The following is a 23,543-nucleotide window of genomic DNA, read 5'->3' as shown; positions in this document are numbered from 1 at the left end:
TTCACAGGAAGCTGTATGGTGCACGATGAACTAATATGATTTGCATTGAACAATTAAAATAGCTAGATAACTAAGGTGGAGATAAACACTCGTTATTTAGGTTTATCATTTATATTAAAGAGATAAAGCAGCTGTATAAATGTAGATTATACATAACGATATTATTAGAAAAGTACTACTACAAATGCTGCGCATAAACTTAAACTTTCAGAGCCATAAAGGGAGGAAATAAAAATGGATTTAATGACAGTTTCAATAATGTGAATCATATATTCAAACCCATGACCAGTGTACAGTGTGAGATTACAATGACTGAAAATAGGAACAATCTCGAAATTGTTATGTTTAATGTTTAAAGGAAGTGCAGCTTTTAGTTTGTATTTTCCAACATATTTCAATTGTTCAATTTAGCTGAGCGTAGATACGCTGTTGAAGCGTTCAACTGAAAATTTCATAAGGAGTCAGTATCAGCTATCATACAAGTAGAGTAGAGACTTCCCCTAAGCCCGCTTTACGCAAGGAAAACAATCTGTTTTTAAAGTGAAATTGTTGAGTGAACACCGTTTGTCAATCATAATCCTGTCCATGTAATATCATTGCAATGGAAAAGTAAGCTATCTATGTTACCTACAATTCAGGATAACACAGTCATGCTTCCAACAGCCCTGAAATTGTTTTCTTTGATTTTCTCATATTTCTAGTTATTTTTCCCATACGTTGACGCATATATATGGGTAGCAGAGATCATCCTTTTTCCAGCAATAGCTTTCTCAACATATTTTACATTAAGAAATTCTGTTGGTTTTAACATTAAAAAAATCATCTGTTTGTTGACAAATTTCACAACAAAAATGTCACATATTCCCCCAGGGCATTTAATGATTTGATCTTTACATATTTTATTTTCAAATTGCTGACCTTTACAGTAATTATGCATGATGTTTTCGTGCATAGAGTTAAAAAGTGCATGACTTGCATGAGATACTATGTACATAGACACCTAAGCTTACAATAAAGTTTTAGCGGAGTTGTCTCCATTTTTCCAAATATTTTACTCAGGATCTTTTTTTTTAGCTCAAATAACTCTTTTTCAGAAAATGATATGCGTACTTTGAAGCAGTTAGCTACACATATATCTAAAATAAATAGTGCCTACTTGAAGTTTGTATTTTTAGTTCCAATGCCTATGTAGAGAGAATTTATACGAACTTATCACCATCCCAATATATCAAACCGCATAGCAGTACAGACGAGCGCGTACATTTCACAACAAGTCCGCTAACCTAATAAGATTTGTTTCGACGCTGGTTTATATACACACCTGAACTATACTACATATTCGCATTGGTTCTACATTTGCATATGTACTCAAATCTCTGTTTTCATGTCTCACAAATCAGCAGTGACATTTTCGTCTTTTTAACTGATTAGGACCAGAGAAGCTACATTTTCTCTCTATATATAATACATAGTTATTATATATCAGTGGAAAACTAAGAAAGTAAAAGCGGTCCATCTAGATTACATATTCGGTTTATTCAGGTTCTGTTCAGCAACAAACATACAAAACAGGTTTCACTGCATGTGCAGATCGTAGGAGTAAATGTAACGTCAATAACGTAATAATAATAATAGTAAAAATAATAATAATATTATTATTATTATTATTATTACTATTATAGAATATTTACAAACAGTTGTAAAAGGGTTGTCCAGTAAGTTTCTATTCTTACGGTAAATTATACGACATCAATGACAATGATTAAAAACATTAAAATGTCAATGATTTTTGTATCATGTATAAAATACATAAATTGAATTACATATTATGTAGTTTATCATGTTTATAGTATCCATGCAAGTGCTAAATAATGGTGATAATTCATACAAGAGCTAAACTGTGGTGATAACATATTTTATTATAACGTTTAACATATACTGTTTCTTCATGCTAGACTAAAATACATATGAGCCGTGCCATGGGAAAACCAACATAGTGGGTATGCGACCAGCATGGATCCAGACCAGCCTGCGCATCCGCGCAGTCTGGTCAGGATCCATGCTGTTCGCTAACAGTTTCTCCAATTCCAATAGGCTTTAAAAGCGAACAGCATGGATCCTGACCAGACTGCGCGGATGCGCAGGCTGGTCTGGATCCATGCTGGTCGTATACCCACTATGTTGGTTTTCTCATGGCACGGCTCATATATATTTCTGATAAAAGGATTATCCTGCAGAAGATTAGTATATTAAATAGTATTCTTGGATATAATTAAGTAAGAACTTAGTCGCAGTAAATGAACTGACAATATGCTCTACCAGACGAAAGTGGAATCTCAACTGTTTTACGGAGATAAAGTAACGACTTAAAAATGTAATTATTGCCTGTATTGTCTGATGATGGTTTATGTAAACATCGATTTGCTGATAAAAGAAGGTATTTGATGGGTATTTCTCTATGAAGAAACAATGCCTTGAATATAGAGCATTAAGTGTACTTTAGATATGTTTACGTCGTAAATATTGATTTACGATTCGGTATAAGTTTTGCAATCGTTTTTCTCCGCATCTAACTTGTACCTGATCTGGAACAACGGGATAAAGTTATTTATTTATTTGTGTTTTCACAAACTAATATGAAAAATGTGCGATTCAACGCATGTCCCAACCAAAATCTTTACATTTAACATTTTCGATCAATCATATTTGATTTGTATTTTAAGTACACAACCAGTTTAAACCTTGCAAATGTTATCCTTTTCCCACCACCCAGAACAGATCTTTTGCAACTGACTGTTCCAATATGCTGTCTAGGGGTGTACCTCCCGTGTTTATTTTGTCATTCGTTTGGTACTATAGGACCTTTTACGTGACTATTCGTTTTTTATCGAAACCATATTCAATTCAAGGCAAAGAAGTAAGAGAATGTTTATTTATGACGAGGGATTAAGTCCAACTTTTGTTCTAACACATTTGTTAATACTTAACAATTCATGATTTATATTCCTAACATACGTGAAGTGCATCTGTATGATTTATAAGAAAACGTACCAGCCAATTAGGCAAGATCTCGCTAAAAATTTAGAATTCATCAAGACTTTCAGGCTACGTGAAAGCATGCTTATCATTTACTGCTCACAAACTTTCATGTTTCCTATATTATCAGAAAAAAGGTACAAAAAACTAAATGACTAAATAACGCATTTTAGAGAAATATTACATGATAACATATTGTTGTTTATTATTCTCTCATACATAATAATTTGAATCGATTATATTAAAACTTAGAAGAAGAGCATTTAAAATATTTTAGACAGTTAAGATGAAACTTACTTCTCGTACTTTGTCACTCCGAGCATTTAAATTGATGAACATTTCATTCGATAGGTTATAATGATTTCAATTCTGGCAGACTATCTGTCTCTCTATAATGAATAGAACTTTTGTTCTGGGTTTAACGCCGTTTTTCAACAGTATTCCAGTTATGTAACGGCCGGCAGTTAACCGAACCAGTGTTCCTGGATTCTGTACCAGTACAAACCTGTTCTCCGCAAGTAACTGCCAACTTCCCCACATGAATCAGAGGTGGAGGAAGAATGATTTCAGACACAATGTCTTTTATCAAATCGTCACGGAGAACATACGTCTCGTCCAGGGCTCGAACTCACGACCCCGCGACCCGTAGACCAACGCTCTTACCTACTGAGCTAAGCTGGCGGGTCAGTGAATAGAACTACATTTATTATTGTTTTGCAATTATACAGATATACAGAACGAAACATTAGAACACTTCGGTCATGTATATTCCTTTGATCTTTTCTTGTAAAAGGCTAGCAAAGAGATGAGTATCGAACAGTGTTGAGTAATTACCTAAGAACACTTAGTCTGGAAGTATTTACAAGCTAAACAATTTTGCCTTCAAGTGTCCATAAATTCGGTGTGGAGAACACCATTGTTTAAATTTACCCATGCAGTTATACATTTATGCCGAATCCTTTATTAACGAAGCTATTTTGTTAGCTTATACTGAGAAGAATGTCTTTTAAGTTTTATTTTCTAGTTTTCGGATGAAAGAAAAGTAATTTTAAACCTATATTTGACATTTTGTACCTACATGAACCGAATTCATCCCGAGTTTTACAAAACGTATAATGATATGTTACATAATATTTCGAGCCTTTTGTGACATAGAACGCATAAAACGGATCAAAGTAATATTGTGATTTTTATCATGCTAGATATAATTGCTTACATTTTCACTTAAATCAACACATATGTACCGGAATGGCATGCAACTTCATTTTACTTATATTGTTTGACATACCCAGCTCTGAAAATGTACTAGCCAGATGCTGAATTCTTTCTTCGACCTACGTAAACATTGTTTTAGGGATAAGAACAGATATCTTTGAGTTTTTCTTCTAAAAATCTACAATGTTTGACAAAAAAGCATAAAGTGCACGTTGGAGATGTTCAAGAATGCATCAATTTAATCTTAAAAGACGATTCATGATCATGTTATGCAATTGTTTTTGCAAGCGATTTATACCTAAAACTTGCACTTATCTGAACTGATAGTCAAACAAATGTACACATCAGGGTTAGTTTTTAAAGCAGGTAAGGTCTACAAATTGGTTTGCGATACATTAATCCTATAACATAGATGTGACTTCGAATTTATCATCTTGACTCTGCTAAACAAACAGTGCATAGCATAAAACATATATGTCAAACAGTAATTAGTAATAATAAAATATGAATGAAACCAAACCTCATTGAAAAGACCAGCAACTAAGAGAAATATTATAAACTGAAAAAGACTGAAAAAGAAAAACAATAACTTGTACAGAAAATAATCATGATGCGTCAATGTATATAAAATTTTAAAAAGAGGGGGAGTAGTGTTTACTGTTAACACTTAAATATTTATATTATGTTGTTGGTCATGACTCAAACAAATCAGAATTGTTTTATGTGGGGATGACATGATGTATGAATCCTACCCCAATTTAAATCAAAGTTTGGAAACACATTACTTCAGATACTTTGTCTCATGTAGAATCGTCATTGAGAACACTTGTACTACCGACCTCATAGGTTTTGTAGTGTACCTATTTTATTTTAAAACTATACTTTCATCAATTAAGTTATTCGAATCATTTACATGCATACGAGGTTTGCTATTTACTTTCTCTTAAATTGATCTCAGTTAGATCACTGTATGTATATCGTTTTCATACAGTAATTGCGACGAGTACATAAAATACACCCTTTCCGTTTATCAAAAATTGCGTCAAAATTTCTTAAGTTTTAGAATGGTCCATTTTCAAACTAACTACACTAGTTTGGTCCCAGTTCAAAATCCCTTTAGCATTTACTTTTAATCAGAGTAGCGACATTCTCTAAACTGCGCCAACAGAATTTTATATTTGTTGTTTAGTTTAGTTTAGTTTAGTTACATCTGCGTGTAAATAAGTAATATCTGCGTCTTTCAGAAATACGGTATGATCTTTAACTGTATTACATTCAGGTAAAACATTTCAAAAGTCGGTATTTTCCACATTCTTCAGTTTTCATACTTCATATGTCATAAAGGATTTTTTGTTGAAGCCTCGAATAGAATTATGAATAGTGAAATTGATTGTAATCTTGTGTTGAACGATTTTTTTTATCAACAAAAGACATGATCACACAGTTAAAAATCATTCTAGAGAGAGAATTACGCTTGACACGTATTTTGTCTGTCTAGAAATTAGGTTTTGATACATTAGTTGAAAACATCGAATTTTGCGAGTTGTTTTTTTCATCGTAGTTAATACTTATTTAAGTCATCCAGTTCTTTAATAATGATACTAAAAAAGTGTATTCGACCCATATAACTATATACATACATGAATGAAAAGACTGATATGAATATATGATATGTGACAGTTCCACATAACTGCCAAGACAGAACAATCAGTAACAGCGTTATCTAGTGTAATATCTAGAAGCCGTTTGTAATATTGACTGAGTTACACAATATGTCTATGTCGGCATCAGTTATTGACATTAGCTCTATATTTGACTGTTTTTATATAATTTGCAATTTATTAAACGCATCTATGACCTTGCTCTCAAGACATGTTATTTATGTCTATTTCGAGTTACATTAAGATAATTTGAAAAGAATCCAGCAACTAACAAGTAAAATGTCTGTAGAATGTTTGCTCAACCAGTTATCTTCCGACATCTGTAATTATGTTAAATATAGATGTACCATGTACTTTAAATTCCTCCTCATTTCGTATGAACATGGTTTCGCACCAGATATAATGTTAGTGATATGGATAGCCTCATAACAATTATCAAACTAATTGATAGTGTTCAAAATGTAGTATTCAAAATTAATCCTTGTTGGTCTAAGAAACTTCTATATCCAGTGCTTACTTGAGATATAATAACATACATTTTTTCCTATTCATAATCAGCATTTATTACATTATACATTTCAAAATTTACACCTAGGCAACAGCTTGGAATTTATTCTATACGAGTCCTTTTTTTCTTTCTTCTTAAGCAGTTGTGAACTTATAACAAAGAAATTATGGCTTACCGCTTTTGCCGACACCTTCAGCTCCGAGCACAGCAATTTTAGTTTCTCCCAGAGAAGATTTTTTCCTTCTCAGGTATGGTTTTCCACCACCTACGGAATTCTCACTCCCAAGAGTCCCTGCTGCTCCAGCACTCATTTCATTACAATTTAAAATATTTTCTATATAACGTTTTATCTTCGATAATATGTGAACTATCCGTAACACTATAATATAGTTAACAGATTTTCCGATAGTCACTTTAGATATGTTCCTGGAATCATAATTCTTGTCTACATACAAAAATAGAATTGTACCTATTAAATATACTTTTCCATTTTGAGAGTTTTCTGTTCATGTTTTGTATTTCAATACATGTTATGTCGCTAATTCGACAACACTTAACTTTGATATCTATTATTTCTTGTATCAATGTGTTGCTCCCGCTTCTTTGTTAACACATACTAAACCTAGTTACAAACACAATCGAAGATAGCATAACAGCCCACGCATATATCAAAAACGTACTGAGCAACGGCGATTGTTAGGAGAATGAAACTCTGAATAGATCGAGCATACCTATGATGGTTCCATGTTGTCATTTTACAGACTCGCTTCTCATGTTTTATAGTATGTTTGTTTAGTACATAAAAAAGGAATCTTCTAAGGTTAATAACAGGTTATGCATTAGATATAAATTACACACGAACTTGTAACTTTAACCTGTTTTAACTAAACTCACTTCCACTTTTTTTTACTAATAACTTATATCACAAAACAAGGCTTCATATCCAATAGGACAATACACGTTAAAAAAAATGGCTGCCTCAAACCATAATCCTTTAGATGCGGAAAATGATTAACAACTAGAAATGTGTCCATGAGACACAGATGCCGCCACTACATGACATTAAAATGACAATTTTTTCCCAGGTCAGGGGCCAGAACTCCTACAATACTGAATGAATCTGGTGGGTGGGGGCATAAAAACGTACAATACATAATCAAAACAAGAGATAAAGACACTGAAAACGAACCGAATAAATACAAACCTAATTTATAACCCCTTTTCATATAATAATAAATTTTCTAAAATTTATGCTCGTTGTGCACGTGTTATTACATGTATATGCAAATATTTTTAGCGTACTTTAATTAGATCTACTTTAGAAGGAACAGTTCTGGAATTAAATGACTGCTCCTGGTACACACTTGTTTCCTTCAAAGTAACCTTTGCTCATCTTCTTCTTCTTGGCGTTCATCGCCTACACCGTCACCCCTGATCAAGCAGTGAAGGATGCCGTCTTCTTCAGGTCCTCCATATTGCCATGCACTTTGATACTCACTGGGGTGATGTTTGGCCACACAATTTTCCTTTCCTTTGGTTCTCCAGACGTGGAAATCTCTGCAGAATGTGCTCAGCAGTTTGCTGTTCCAGGCCACAGGGGCACAGCGGAGAAGGAGATATTTAAGCTTTGTGCACATATGGGCATTTAACCAGTTATGTCCTGTGCAAAGCCTAAAGATGATGACTTGTTCCCATCTGTCTAGTAGGTGGTAGTCATTCTTGATTTGCCTTGGCTTTGTCAGTGCTTTAATCATTGTCACCTTCTCCTCGTGAGTAATGACATTTTGTGGCTGGTTATCTGTAGCTCCAAGTTTGGCTAATCTGTCTGCATTCTCATTTCCAGGTACACCACAGTGTGCAGGTATCCATGGTAGGGACACACCTCTTGTTTTGCATAGGCTGAAAAGTTCCCTGGAGATGGATGGCTGTTTGGAATTTTCCAGTGCTTGGAGAACTGACAGAGCATCTGTGAAGATAACCACGTTGGGGCAGCTCTCTGGAGACTCCGCAATGAGTGTAATAGCCTGTTTGATGGCCTCAACCTCTGCTCTATAGTTGGTACAGTGCCTCCAGGTTGGAATTCTATTTGTCTCCGATCTTCCCGAGATGTGCAGTATGAAGATGCCAGCTCCTCCGTCTTTTATTGCAGCTGAGGCTGAGCCATCTGAGTACACCTGTGTTCATGTCTCCGACAGGTATGTGTCTTGGATCATGGCCTGTGTAAAGGATAGCTTGGCCGTTTCATCTGATGTACCAGTGGAAAGACCAGAAACAGTGGTATGTAAAGTCAGGTTGGATTGGTCATGTTTCCACCGTTCTGATAGATCTTGAATAGTGAAAGGAGTAGTGGGTTGTCAAGATGCTCTCCAAAGGTTTTGTTGAGCTTCCTGGCTTCGTGCACAAACCTGCCTCTTTTTAGACGATTTTTTGTAATCCCTTCGAGTTTGGCTTTCATGGGATGGTCTGGCAGGTACTGGTATTTGCTGGTTTGTACTAGGTTTTTGGACTCTCTTCTCTTAGCAAGTGAAGGGATGGCAGTATCATCTTCCATGGCCGTAATGGGTGTTGATTTCAGTGCTCCGGTGATGATTCTTGGCTTATGACGATACAAGAAGTCTGACCCACTTTATTGCAGCTTTCACCCAATATTAAGACTACATGTACAAAACACGCTGTCATAACATTTATTCTGTATGGACATATTTCACACGTCGAACTCCAAAATTTTATTTCATGACTTTGAAAACATGAAGTATCTTTACATAATATGGCAAGAATTTCAGGCAGTGATATATCCAGAACCAGGTGTATTAAAACTACTTAAAAGTAAATAATACATTTAAAGTTATATCTGTATGTAAACATTTTGCTTGGCATACCCATATAATGATTTCAACTTGCAGATATCTAAAGATTGTTGCCTCTGTTAAACAGTAGTTGCCTCTTTTAAATGTAATCTTTTTAACAGATTTAACTGTATAATACACCATGACGAAGTACAAATTGCATAATTACGTTTCATAAAAGCAACTTAATGATCATATGAACCGCTAGTTAGCAGAACAGTTAGGAAAGTAACAAGTTGTCTTAGTGAATTTTCTTTCCTTCTTAAGAAACAGATTACCTCCGACAGGCCATCATTTTCCTTATGATTGCATTCTGAAATATATAATTGAGCCGCACCATGAGAAAACCAACATAGTGCATTTGTGTCCGCGCTGTCTGGTCAGAATCCATGCTGTTCGCTAACGGTTTCTCTAATTGTAATAGGTTTCGAAAGCGACCAGCATGGATCCTGACCAGACTGCGCGGATGCGCAGGCTGGTCTGGATCCATGCTGGTCGCAAATGCACCTTGTTGGTTTTCTCATGGTGCGGCTCATATATTGTTTACCTTTAATCTGATGTTCTTCGAATGTTCAATAGACTGGTTGATGATGTAATAACTGATGTGTTACATATGCCTGCTAAATATCTACCGTTCATTACCTGGGAACTATAAGTGGTGGTATGGCAATTATAATTGTTCAATGACTTCCTTATGTTTTGTGAAAAGTGTTTTGGCACAGTTGTTAGTATTGCATTAGTTTTTTTGCCAGCTGTACTTCAGCAGATTAATAACGGATGATCATAAAGCTGTAGCCTCTGTGGCAAAAGTTCAAAAGGAGAGTTTGCCCTGCACCAGAAGAGATTAATGCAATGTCAGTCAAAACAGTGAATATTAGCTTTGATTGGGTAAAGAAATATGGTATGAATATAATGTGCATATAAATGTGCATAAAACTGGAATCTCCTATATAAATTAGAAAAAGTGGAAACACCACAGGTCACCTAACGAGATAAAAATGAAGATGTCTCAGGCTCGGTTTGACTGAGCCTTTTCATTCACGGTAGTCGAAATACATACAACCGTCCATGCCCTGTAGCCCCCGGTTGAGCAGAACTAAACGTTTACACAGCTACCAAAGATAAAAAGTAAGGATAGAGTTCTCGGAAGCACAGGGCTTTCAAAAACAATTTAGAGACATCCGCACACGTGTTCATACAATTACTTTATTTGTGACGATTGCGAAAATAAATAAAAAATTATTCTTCAAATACGTTACAAGATGTATGAATAAAATCGCAATTATACATATAAGTAGTGTATCACTATAAATTAATGAGCTTTTACGAGCAAAGCTTCCCCATCATTTCTAAATTTGATGTTCTGGCTTGGAGCTCTACAGTGTAATCCGAAGTGAAGTAGAAAGAATTTAAACTTCTGTAATTTTAACATTTTGACTGGAAGTGCAATAAAGCCAAAACAATAAATGAGCCGTACCATGGGAAAACCAACATAGTGGGTGTGCGACCAGCATGGATCCAGACCAGCCTGCGCATCCACGCAGTCTGGTCAGGCTCCATGCTGTTCGCTTTTAAAGCCTATTGGAATTGGAGAAACTGTTAGCGAACAGCATGGATCCTGACCAGACTGCGCGGATGCGCAGGCTGGTCTGGATCCATGCTGGTCGCACACCCACTATGTTGGTTTTCTCATGGCACGGCTCAAATACAATTATTACATGTATGCAGATGCTAACTAGAACACCAGTTAAATCTATAATCAGCTTATACCTTATGCCTACCTATATTTCTCTTTCAATGGTCTCTATTGCATTGATAAAGTAATCAAAATAAATTATCAAAAATATAATTTCATTGCTGTTGTTGCGAAAAGTATAAAGTCAATTGATGTTAATATACAACTGTACGTTTAAGGTGTTTACTAACTGAAGTGAGAGGTTTGATGCTGCTAGTTGATATGAAATTTTAATAAAACGATTGCCAATGGTCATATATAAAGACTTTTGTAACATCTGATTAAATAGTATATATAATGCATATTCCATACCTCTCAATTGTTTTGCTCTACCTAGTGACATTTTCAGATGTGTTTGTAAGACAAAATTACAAGACAATGTTGACACAAATCCCATGAACTTTCTGTTAGTATACCACTGGTGTTTCCTCGGTAATTTCAACATCCACGTAAAACTTTATTGAATGTGTCTTGAGAACACAGGCAAACGCTATTGGACTACAAACGAGTTGCAACCAAGTGAAATACTAGCACAGGCGGTTTGACTGAGTCTCTTCGTGAGGGGTAATAATAATATCAGGTATCACATGAATTTGTATTGCTTCCTATATATCTGTAGTGGTTATTTTACATTTGAAAACGACAGGAAAATAACTTCCTATCTCATACAGTATCACATGTCAAGACTAAATGGATATGGATGCATTTGAGAACGCCGGAAACTCGCAGATATATGTTGGTGTTCTCAAAACAAGAGTATCATGGATCTAATAAAGAATCTGAGATAACATTACAGACATCACAGTTCCATTTTGATATAGCTTCTAAATGTTCAGTCCGTCAGGGACCTATTTTCCAATAGACATCAATACATTCGCTTCAAGAAAACGAAAAGAAAAAGGGGTGTTGAATAGTATACAGCGAAATGCAAGTCAACTGAGGTCGGGTACCCTAATATTGCCGCATTTCAGAAAGCGGTCTCAGAATAAACACCCTACTTTTCATTTCAAATACACAAAATATAAGCAAGAGAAGTGCCATATTAAATGTGAAACACATTCCATGTGTGAAATAATGCCCACTGGCCCCCGATTAACGCGCAAATGCGCTAAAAATAGAAGAATTATAATCTATCTATTATGGACTTCTTTCGATACACCACGGAAGCAATTGACTAAAATAATGTTATTTGACCTGATATGAAATATTAAATGCCTTCTAAGTACACGGAAATATCGTTACTTAGTAGAGAAAGAAGTCAACATAAATAACAAAACTAGGTAAACCTCATTTTTCAACACTTAATTTACAAACACTTTACTTTTTACAAAGACTTTACTTTAAGGCAAAATTGTTAAGCCTGTAAATATATCTGTTAAGATTATTTTTCTCGGCGGCGTTAGATACGTGTCTTCATTTGAAGAATTTCTTACAAAAGATCAAAGTACATAACTTGTACAAGGGTAGTCTGGAAATGTTAGAGCCTGGCATATCTCTTTATACGTTAATTACATAATTTCTGTAAAAGAAAAGCTTAATTTACATACACATTAAATATAAATCACAATATGAAATAACAACATGATAATTACATAATGGATCATTTGGAAGCACAGAATGCAACCAAGGTAAATAATAGTCTCTTTTTGATCAGACTCCAATCACGCACCTAGTGCGAGATTAAAATGGGATCAAATGTATAGTGGTGGATATGTATTAAATGTTAGAAAAAGGACAAAAAGAACATTGATAACAAACTCGTTCTTCGACTGGAAAGTCGTGCCGAATGGTGGCATCATCAGGAGTGCAATATTTCATAACCATTACGCTATATTCCAGTTAACACTTCCAGTTGTCATTTGAATTTAAGGCTCTACCTTTCCTGTCCAGTACATAACACGTTCTAGGATAAACAAATGTGAATCAGACCCGTGCAATTTGCCTGCTATCATTAACTTTATGCATCTACATGTAACTAACAGGTCAGTTAAACGTTTTAGGTTAAAGATATTGTCAAGTCAGTTAGTGAAATAATTATATTACTGTAAAACACAAAGTGTTTATGTCAATGATATGTGTTTCCATCTTCATAGGAGTTGCGTATTTCAAAATGGCGTTTGTTGTTGCAATGGAGAGCCATTAGAGCTGTATTCCAATTCCATCTAAAGAAACCTCTAACCACGAAAGAAGGAACATGTGATATTTAACATAAAGTTAAAACTAATTATAAGCAGGAAAGTACGTTTATGAACACACGAGACGTGGAACTTTTTATATTAAGGGTTATATATAAACTATGTTAATAGACAAATGAAACAACTGTTAAGACGATAAGGGATTTCTGATATATCTTTCATTAAAAAAAAACCTATTGGAGTTATTAACATACAAATGCACATCCAAACAATCTGTTGAAACATATGAATATTATTAACAAACAATAAATGTTCTAAACGGATTAAAATCTGTATACTTCAAGAGAGGTTCTAGCCGAAAAATCTTAAATGCTCCAAGTGACAGAGTGCGACAAGTTAGTTTTATAATTAGTGTTTGTCATGAATATGGCCCCTGACGTTTTCGTTATTTACTTTATATGCTATCTAAAATAACGTATGCAGTCAACCACTGACGGCACGATGACGAAGTGGTAAAATCTCTGCCTCCTACGAAGGTTACCATAGCTTTGAATTCAGTTCAAAGCAATATTTTTATTATCTAGAATCACCAAACCTCACATACTTATAGATAGAATCACCAAACCTCACATACTTATAAATTATTGTCTTATTCTATTTGACCCAGTGAAAGCAGATTTTCCCCCTTAATTTGGTATGGTAGAAATAGGGATTTTTGATTGTATCTAAGTAGCATATTGATGGGTCTTTATGAAACTTTACCCAAACGTAAATAACTATAGGACGGTGCTACACGCACAAATTCGTTAGGATCACTTCGTTAACCAAAGTTTTTGCCCTTTAATTATTTTACAATCCATAAATTCCGACATAATAAAGTAATTCATTTATGGATATACAAGACATTTAACGCAAATATAGGTGGTGCCTGTATATCTTTCATCAGGATCTCTTCAGTATCTGCAGAGTTATTGACCTTTGTTTTAAAATTAGTTAATTCCCATAAAACAAAGTAACCAGTTGATGGATCTTCATGAAACTTTGCCGCCCAGCTGTAGATCACTATAGAACGATGGTGCACTTACAATTTCGTCAGGGTCACTTCATTAACTAGAGTTATTGCCTTTGAATTATTTTAAGATCAATTAATTCCGACGTAAAGCAATCCAATGATGGATCTTCATGATATGATATTTAACGCTAGGGCGGGGGTACACGCTTATCTTTTATCAGAATCTCTCCAGTAACTGCAGAGTTATTGCTTTTTGTTTCAAAATTCATAAATTCCCACAAAACAAAGGAACCTATTGATGGAACTTCATAAAACTTAATTAAAATAAGATCATTATAAAGTAGAACTTTTCCCCTTGAGTTTATAAAAATAGAAACAAACAAACCATTTGTTGGTCCTTAATAAAATATCTTTCAAAATATATCCCTTCTTTCACAAAACAACTTATTCGACGGGGATATAAATTCACTGAATGTGTCAGTTTACACTTTTGTTATTTATAATCGCTTTGTAATACAACTTATTTATGATTGCTTTTTTCGACAATTTTTATTGCATGGGTATATACCAAAATTGGTCGACATTTCCGACAAGTTACTGATATCTACATAGAAGAACATATTGAATACAAATCGCCACCTCAGTGCAAAAAGTGGATAACTCCATTGACTTAAAGAAGGACTTATTCACTTTTTGCGCTAAGGTGACGAAATGTATTTATTTCAATAAATTATAACTATCAAAATCATATATACGTGAAGAAAATTACAGGGTCGGTCGGACATTATACTCGAATCTGTAACCCAAAAATTAGTGGCTCAATGAATTGTCTGCAACCAGTCTACAAATATAACGGGATGTTTAGTATTTACGGAAACATACGAAATATTCATGAATTCTAGCTAAACACTTAACGATCAATACCGACAGATATTATGATAAACAACAATATGCTGCCGTATATCTTTTATGAGTAGAATTCTTTTCAAAGCGTTTATTAGTTTTCATGTAGTTTTGGTACAGAATGATACTTCATCTCTGATAAACCATGTAAATCAATGAAATGGTGCGAGCAGCAAAACAAGTATGTTTGCAATTAATATAAAGTTATTAATGTGTCTAAAAGTGTGTCTAACTGCTCAGTAGATTTTCAAACTCTAATACGTTTCCATAGATTCAACTATTACTGTCTTGTGTATAAGGAACTTTGTAAGGGTTAAAGAGTGGGGTTGATGTCCGTTAACTAGTTTTAGCTGCAGTTGTTTCATTTTTTTTTGTGAGGGGGGGGGGGGGGGGGGGGGGGGAGCTGGTTGGCACTGACCATTCCACACGCTGAAATTACAAAAGCGCTTTTACATCAATTTACTGTAAAGCTATATGGTTCGTGATTGCACCTGTAGTAAATAATGAAACTGATACGACATGGAATGATATATAATAACAGTTGTTCTATTACACCTGTTTATAGTTTATTATGTACAACTGATTGGTACAGGCTAATGCTTGATCACTGAAAGAGCTGACGGGTAATTAGACAATTTCCCACTACAGATCTTAAGACAAGCAGATACAGTTAAAGAGGGCATATTCTTCAAATTAAAGTGATCTTAAGAAATATGTTCATTATATTTGCCTGCAGCCAACATGATTCACTTTCCAATGTGTACTTCTATAACAATAAACTCATTTGTTTTTATTAGAAAAATAGAAAATAAAATAAAATTGCCTATGTCATACTGACAATGGTTTATATTGATATTGCAGATTATAACATCTCTAACTATTGAAATATTTACTCGTATTTTCAATTATCAATATCCCAATGTATAGTCGTAAAATATCCCTGTAGAACTCGTGCATATATCTAGATATAAATCTGATAATGTAATAGTCTTGAGAAGTGTAAAGTTTGCCACAGAACTATTTAATTCTACAGATGACACTACTTGCCAAATTACAACCCGCCCGCTTAGCTAAATAGGGAGAGCGCAGATCTACGGATCACGGGGTCGTGAGTTCGAACCCTGGGCGGTGCGTATGTTCTCCGTGACGATTTAATAAAAGACATTGTGTCTGAAATCATTCGTCCTCGACCTCCGATTCATCTGGGGAAGTTGGCAGTTACTTGCGGAGAACAGGTTTGTACAGGTACAGAAAGTTAGGCTAACTGTCCGCCGTAACATAACTGAAATGCTGTTGAAAAACGGCTTTACACCCAAAACAAACAAACAAACTTGCCACATTACATTCGTTTTGTAACTTTTTATTTTAGAGTGTCCTTATTGTAACTGTCACTGCTCAATTAATTTCGTCTGAATTTTGAATTGTTGTAATTTTTTTAAGTAACACTTTCATTTAATAGTGTGTATAGCGTTACAATATGTCACTATTTGCCAGAGATTGCAACAAGAAAACACAGCGGCGCGGACTTAGAAAAATTGTAAAGTATATCTGTCGCTGCATACCATTTAACTTAATATAAGCTGTTGAAGGATATTAATTTAATTTTAGACACAATTTGACAGGAACGTCATTGACAAGGTCATGATACAAAACATTTCTCTATAGACAAAATTCGGGGCCTCAGTGGCCGAGTGGTTAAGGTCGCTGACTTCAAATCACTTGCCCCTCACCGATGTGGGTTCGAGCCTCAGTCAGAATTCTTTATGTGAGGAAGCCATCCGGCTGGCTTACGGAAGGTCGGTGGTTCTACCCAGGTGCCCGCTCATGATGAAATAATGCACGGAGGAGCACCTGGGGTCTTCCTCCACCATCAAAGCTGGAAAGTCGCCATATGACCTATAATTGTGTCGGTGCGACGTTAAACCCAACAAAATAAATAAACAAACTATAGACAAAATTAACATCATACTACGTTTTACAGTACTGTAGTTAAACGAGTAGCAAAACTGTTTTCTATGGAATGCCGGTCACGACATGCCAGTTGCCAGTTGCTACTTGCCAGTTGCTAGTTGCTACTTGCCAGTTGCTACTTGGAAGTTGGGTAAAATTTATATGTACCCCGTATGATTGCATTTGGCACGATGCGTGGTAATTAGCAAGTGGCAACTGGCAAGTAGCAATAAGCAAGTGGCAACTAGCAAGTGGCAACTGGCAAGTGGCAACTAGCAAGTAGCAATTAGCAAGTGGCAACTAGCAACTGGCAAGTAGCAACTAGCAACTGGCATGCCCCTACCCGCATTCCATAAAGAAACAAAGTCCCATAACTGTGCGGATTTTTTTCCTGAAAGAACCTAACATGCACCATGCACAAATAGGATTACTAACGATGTCTTGTGTTAAGTTTCATTAAATTGTGTGGATGGGTTCAGGTGATTAGGCGCGTACAAGATTGCATATGCAGACCCTATGTATAAAGTATAGTAACAAAAAACAAAGTCCCGTAAATGATTTTTTTTCTGAAAGAACCTAACATGCACCATGCACAACGACTGTTGTAACTGATCACTTGTGTGAATGAGGAAAGTTGGTGCGCACAAGACTGTGTCTACGGACAGACAGACTGACGGACGGACAGACAGAAAACCTGAAACCATTATACTCCCCCCTACCCCTAACAACGAATACGTTCTCATCTCTCATTATCATTGTACAATAGAGTGCAATTATAATCAGAATATATTTTAACTAAGTGCGATAAAGCTACTGTTATATGAAAGTACATTGCCTGGCAATTAGCAAGTAGCAAATGGTATGTAGCAACTAGCAACTGGCAAGTGGCAACTAGCAATTTGAAATAATCACGCGTTATGATTGACTCTGAACGGTGTGCATGTAAAATTTTGCCTGTCGTAAGTGGCAAATGGCAAGTGGCAATTAGCAAATAGCAACTAGCAAGTGGCAAGTAGCATGTCGTGACCGGCATTCCATAGTTTTCTGTTATCTCTGAAACTAATCTACGTTAGTTCATAGGAAACACCGTTTAAATGATAAGAATAGACCTTTGTGAGTGATTCTTCTAGAAAAACAACGTGTGGCTTCGGAATGCACCTACTTGATCTTAGATTACCATGATTACGATTCTTTACCAGTTATTTACATTTTTTGCTCCATTACTTTCATAAGTGAAAGGAAACCACATCTAAAGGGAGAACTTAAGAAAATGATAAGATCATTGACGTGAAATGAAATGTTTTCCACAGAAGTGATATTTAATAATTCTAGATCTATGACAATATTGATTTTAGCCTATTTAGGACTTTTTTTGCCTTTTACCTTTTTGACAGGTAATTTCAATTACAAGTGCGTCATTACTGGTTAAACGCATGTTTGTAGTTTCTAAGTGAAAGGTATTGTTGTTTAGATCTTTATCGTCAATCGAAGTATAAAAATATATATTAAGTTTGTGGCGAATACTTGACAACACATCAGTCATTCTTTCTTAAAAGGTCTTATCATAAATACTTAAAATGTAAAAATTGTGGCTCACCACTTTTGCCAACATCTTCAGCTCCAAGCACAGCAATTTTAGTTTCTCCTAGAGAAGACTTTTTTCTTTTGTAAGGTTTTCCACCACCTGCGGAGTTCTCACTCCCAAGAGTCCCTGCTGCTCCAGAACTCATTTCATCACACTCAATTTTTATTTCAGATAGTCAAGTACAATTATTGTAACTTTTTTTTCTGAAATTATAAGGAGACTGTCAGAAATTTATACAATATAGTTCACAGAAATTTCTCTACTCACTTCAAATTTATACCCTTACACATTTAGTTGTGGATTTAAAAGCATACACTTGTGCGTTTTGAATATATATTTCAATTTTCAGAACACTGCATATATTATTTATAACGTCAATATATAATTTGCTAATTCCAATTCACATACTTTTCATATTTCACATTATTCTTACAATATTCGAAGTATATACGTTCCGATATAAATGTTCTAGTGCTAATACTCTTCAACAATTCCATACATTCTGTTATATACAAAGGCACACAAAGCCTACATGTAAACAAAATCATAGAAAATATAACAGCCTTCGCTACTGCATCTGAACATCAAAAACTTATATTGAATAGCGGCGATCGATGAGAGAAAAAATCCCGGAATACCTCTGCTTGATTCTGGAATTACCTATATTATCTACCTATGATGGTTCCGTGTGGTCATTTTACATGTTTGACTCGGTACATGAGAACGAATCAGCGTGGGCTAATACTAGGTTAAACCTTACATGTAAATTACTAACGAGCTTGTATCAGCCTTAACTTGTTTCAAGTTTGTATAATATTTACTTTGGCTAATTACTAGAAACCCTAGAATATAGCACCTTGGATTTATATCTATTTATTTATATTTTGGTATTAATTTTGTGAAGTGCTTGTTTAATAGTTTGTTTTATTACACTTCATTTTAATTGCCGATGCAAAACCGACATATCACAAATAATATATATTCTTACTAGTTTAAGGAAAATTGTCTTCATTTCTGTTACATATATTATATTATATATATGTAAAAAAATATATATAGTTCGAACGCGTTGACGGTTTTGCTTTTCTTTCTCTTTTTTGTCGATTTATGCAGAGCGACCCAATAAAGACGTACGTGTCTGTAATATAATGGAACTTCGTTTTCTGAAATAGGTTCTTAATTTATTTGTGAAAGCACGAGATCAATATTATTCAGTATGATAAAATAACTTTCACATTGCTTTTTGTGTGACAGTAAGATTGTCAACGTTTGAAGAAATACTGTCGACCTCGGGTGTGCTTCAGTTGATCCTATCCTTTCGTCTACAACATTTACTGCCCCACCCAAAAGTTATTTGATATTTATATGCAAATAATACTTGCATGTATATAGTTTACCCTGTTCTTTTCCAAAAGACACATAATCATGTTAAGAGCTATGAAAACATACTGGCCTTATTGGCCTATTTTTCACAGGTTTAACATTAAATGCATTTATGTCCTTACATAAATTAATATTTAATTCCAACCTTACTTGATTGGTCGAAAGTTAACATGTGGCGAGAATTCAACCCACGGCTGAGGCAAAACTTCTGCACACAAAAAGATTGTGTGGCCGATTTTTTCTTACTTAGATTATTTCCTTTGCAGTGGCTGTAGTCTTGTGGTAAGAGTCTTAGAAACGTTTGTTTCCTAATTTTTAATGCGGAGAATGAAATCGTTCAACATGGTGAAATCGAACTTGAAAAGTATTTTATTAGAATAATAATGAGTTGTTTCCGTATGAAATAACATTTTCAAAATATTGATTTCCATTTTATTCCATTCGGACGAGGGTTTGCAAATGTAATGTACGCACGGTAAACCCGGAAAATTAGAAATAATTCCTACGATAATAAAATGGATTATGCAAGAATATGCGTAACTTCTAGAGTTATATATTTCTTATTAAGGTAATAATACAATAGCTAAAACACGTCTTTCATATAAACTGTGCATTTTGAGAGCAAAATAGTGGTCTTAGTTAACAGCTGATTTTTTTTTTTTTTTTTTTTTTTTTTTTTTTTTTTTGCACCACAATGTTTCAATGGTAATGAAGGCATTAGTCTAATGCTAGGTGGCCCCTTTTTCACGAGTGGTCTTTAACACATCTTTAAAAATATGTATATAAACAATTGTAATCAAAGACTTTAAGTATAACCATATGCAATGCAGTTATATGCGTTTAAAGCATATTTTGAGAACTTTTCCTGCTTGAAAAATAAACTACCTGTCTGTGGCCACCATATACAACACACGATTACATTGTGAATTGTTATGTTTACCTTCAACCTGAAGTTCTCCGAATGTTCTATAGATTAGCCGACGAAGTGTTACCTACGTCTGCTTACGAAATAACCTTCATTACCTGGGAAATATAAGTGTATGTATGTCAAATATAATTGTTCAATAACTTTCTTATGTTTTGATAAAAAGGCAGTTTTGGCACATTTACCGATCAGAGTATTTCATCAGCTTTTTGCCAGCCATACTCCGACAAATTGATAACTGATGATCAAAAAACTGTAATTACAGACATGAGTCCCGAACACGAGTTTCCTTCCAGCAGAGTGTATTGCACAGTCAGTAAATACAGTGTTTATAACAAAATAATTATTTCATTAGGAAAAATCTATCATGCAATTGTGCACGTATATATGCAATTGTATAATTAAATGTGTATAAACCAGTAAGTGTAAGACAGAATTATATGGTGAACTACTATTTAATTGTTTATCAATGATAAATGCTATATCAGCAATATTATCTGTGAAGATCCTTTGGAAGCATAGAACGCACAACTTAAAGCAAACTCGTTTACGTTGAGTCTGTTCATGAGAGGTAATTTGTGTAACACCTCTCACTGTAAGGAGACCTGGGGCCGTATTCATAAAGCATCTTAAGTATAAGTTTTGACTTAAGTTGAAGATTTTACTTAAGTTTGTGGTGATTTCAACTTAAGTTTAAGTAAAAACTTCAGTCATTTTCATAAAACAGCTTAAACTTAAGATACGTAAGAAATGACTTAAGTCAGAAAACAAAATGGCATCGTGAGTACGATTAAAGTGTTGTTTTTCAGATAAAAGCACTTTAAACATAATTGTGCATGTTGTATCTGTCTGAAATTAATGTTGTTTTTTTAAATGTTTTCGTCCACAATAAAGGCCAATAATTACTTATTAAGGTGTTTTATGAATAACAAATATACTTAAGTAAAATAAATTTCTTACCTAAGTAATACTTAAGTAAATAAGCAATTTCTTATACTTATACTTAAGATGCTTTATGAATACGGCCCCTGCTGACCTTTTCTATCTTTAACAAGGGAAGTGGCTGATAATGTTGGTTGAATTTATCTCTAGTATAATATTGCATCTGGCAGTCGTAATTGCTAAAATATTTTCATTGTTGTTTGGACTTTGTCAAAAATGTTAACTAAGCACTGTCCATATTTGGTGGAATCTATTCTTAGGTTTGTATCCAAGGGTATTTTTTCAAGTTTTCATTGGTTGCTTATTACGCAAATATATATTTTGGAAAACAATAGCCATCGCGCATGTACTAAAAAATCGCCCAAACGGACATTAAGAATTTATACACTGAAAGCGAAAGACATACTTTTTAGTCTGTTAGAATAGATTTGTTTTTCTGAGTTTACGAGGGAAATACGTGGCATTGTTCAGTAAGTTTGAATTTTGTTTAGCTTTTTATTTCTAATAATTTTAGAATGATTTTTTTGCATAGTTTAGTAAAGAAATACGGTAATGAGCAAACAACATTTTCACTTATTGTTTTTGACAAGTTCACGGAATCTATTCTTAGGTTTGTATCCAAGGGTATTTTTTCAAGTTTTCATTGGTTGCTTATTACGCAAATATATATTTTGGAAAACAATAGCCATCGCGCATGTACTAAAAAATCGCCCAAACGGACATTAAGAATTTATACACTGAAAGCGAAAGACATACTTTTTAGTCTGTTAGAATAGATTTGTTTTTCTGAGTTTACGAGGGAAATACGTGGCATTGTTCAGTAAGTTTGAATTTTGTTTAGCTTTTTATTTCTAATAATTTTAGAATGATTTTTTTGCATAGTTTAGTAAAGAAATACGGTAATGAGCAAACAACATTTTCACTTATTGTTTTTGACAAGTTCACGAAGTCCTTTGTTAGAATTTAGAACTGATTTTCATTTTTTCACATTGTTTCTTAAACTTTTCACCTTTCATTATATTAAACATGTTTATTTGTATTTGTTAATTCTGTACTATTACTTATTATATGTTATTGTTAATTTTAGATAACCGTTGTTGATGTACGATATTGTTTGTGGTACTAATAAAAGACTTAACGAGTATATTGAATAGTCCAATTGTAAACCCCTGGAACTCAGATATATCAGGCTCGTGCCAGTGTAAATGGAGCGAGGCCGTGACATTCTTACAGTTATTGAACAGTCATTTTGGATTAAGTTAAATTCGTAAGTGGACTGTTAGTATCATCATGTCTGTAGCTGAGTCTACAAGTGTAAGTGACAAAAGAGCATTGATTAAGTCATGTGCTTCGAAATTCGCGAAGGCAATGAAAGCCTTGGAATTAGCTTTGATTGGCACAGATGATGGAAAAATATCACAACTGAGAAGAGAAGTTCTTGACAGTTGGAATGTTTATGAAAAGGAACTTTGTGATATTGATGTGTTCGATCAGGAACAACAAACACAGTTCCAACGATCATGTCGACAGAGCCGACAAGAGCTGGATTTAATACTGGAGCAAGTTAGCCAGCGAATTGGAGCGATCGACGAAACGCTATCGTTGACGCGCGCACAAAGTCGCCATAGTGCTGCGTCATCCGAACGCAAACGACAGCGGGCAGAGCTGAAATTAGCGCATATACGCAGACGACAGATTTAGAAAGAC

The 23,543-nt window shown here is 34.5% G+C and overlaps 1 protein-coding gene across 3 annotated transcripts in view; it reads right to left on the bottom strand.

The window, feature by feature from the left end:
- The window catches only part of LOC123552335 (ras-related and estrogen-regulated growth inhibitor-like), a 65,139-nt gene that overhangs the window by 20,756 nt on the left and 20,840 nt on the right, over positions 1 to 23,543 (bottom strand). The window contains exon 1 of one of the 3 annotated variants that reach the window (XM_045341921.2): positions 18,599 to 19,179. The exons of 1 other annotated variant lie outside the window; for it this stretch is intronic. In XM_045341921.2, coding sequence (XP_045197856.1) covers positions 18,599 to 18,731 — 133 coding nt within the window. In that variant the 5' untranslated portion in view covers positions 18,732 to 19,179. Of the gene's footprint in view, positions 1 to 6,595; positions 7,115 to 18,598; positions 19,180 to 23,543 lie in introns of those variants that run through there. One more of the 3 variants, XM_045341919.2, reaches the window with a different exon arrangement.

The sequence above is a fragment of the Mercenaria mercenaria genome, chromosome 4 (assembly GCF_021730395.1).
Source record: "Mercenaria mercenaria strain notata chromosome 4, MADL_Memer_1, whole genome shotgun sequence".
Lineage (NCBI taxonomy): Eukaryota > Metazoa > Mollusca > Bivalvia > Venerida > Veneridae > Mercenaria > Mercenaria mercenaria.
Note: the sequence above shows the minus strand (reverse complement) of the source record. Positions and strands in the feature narration are given on the sequence as shown.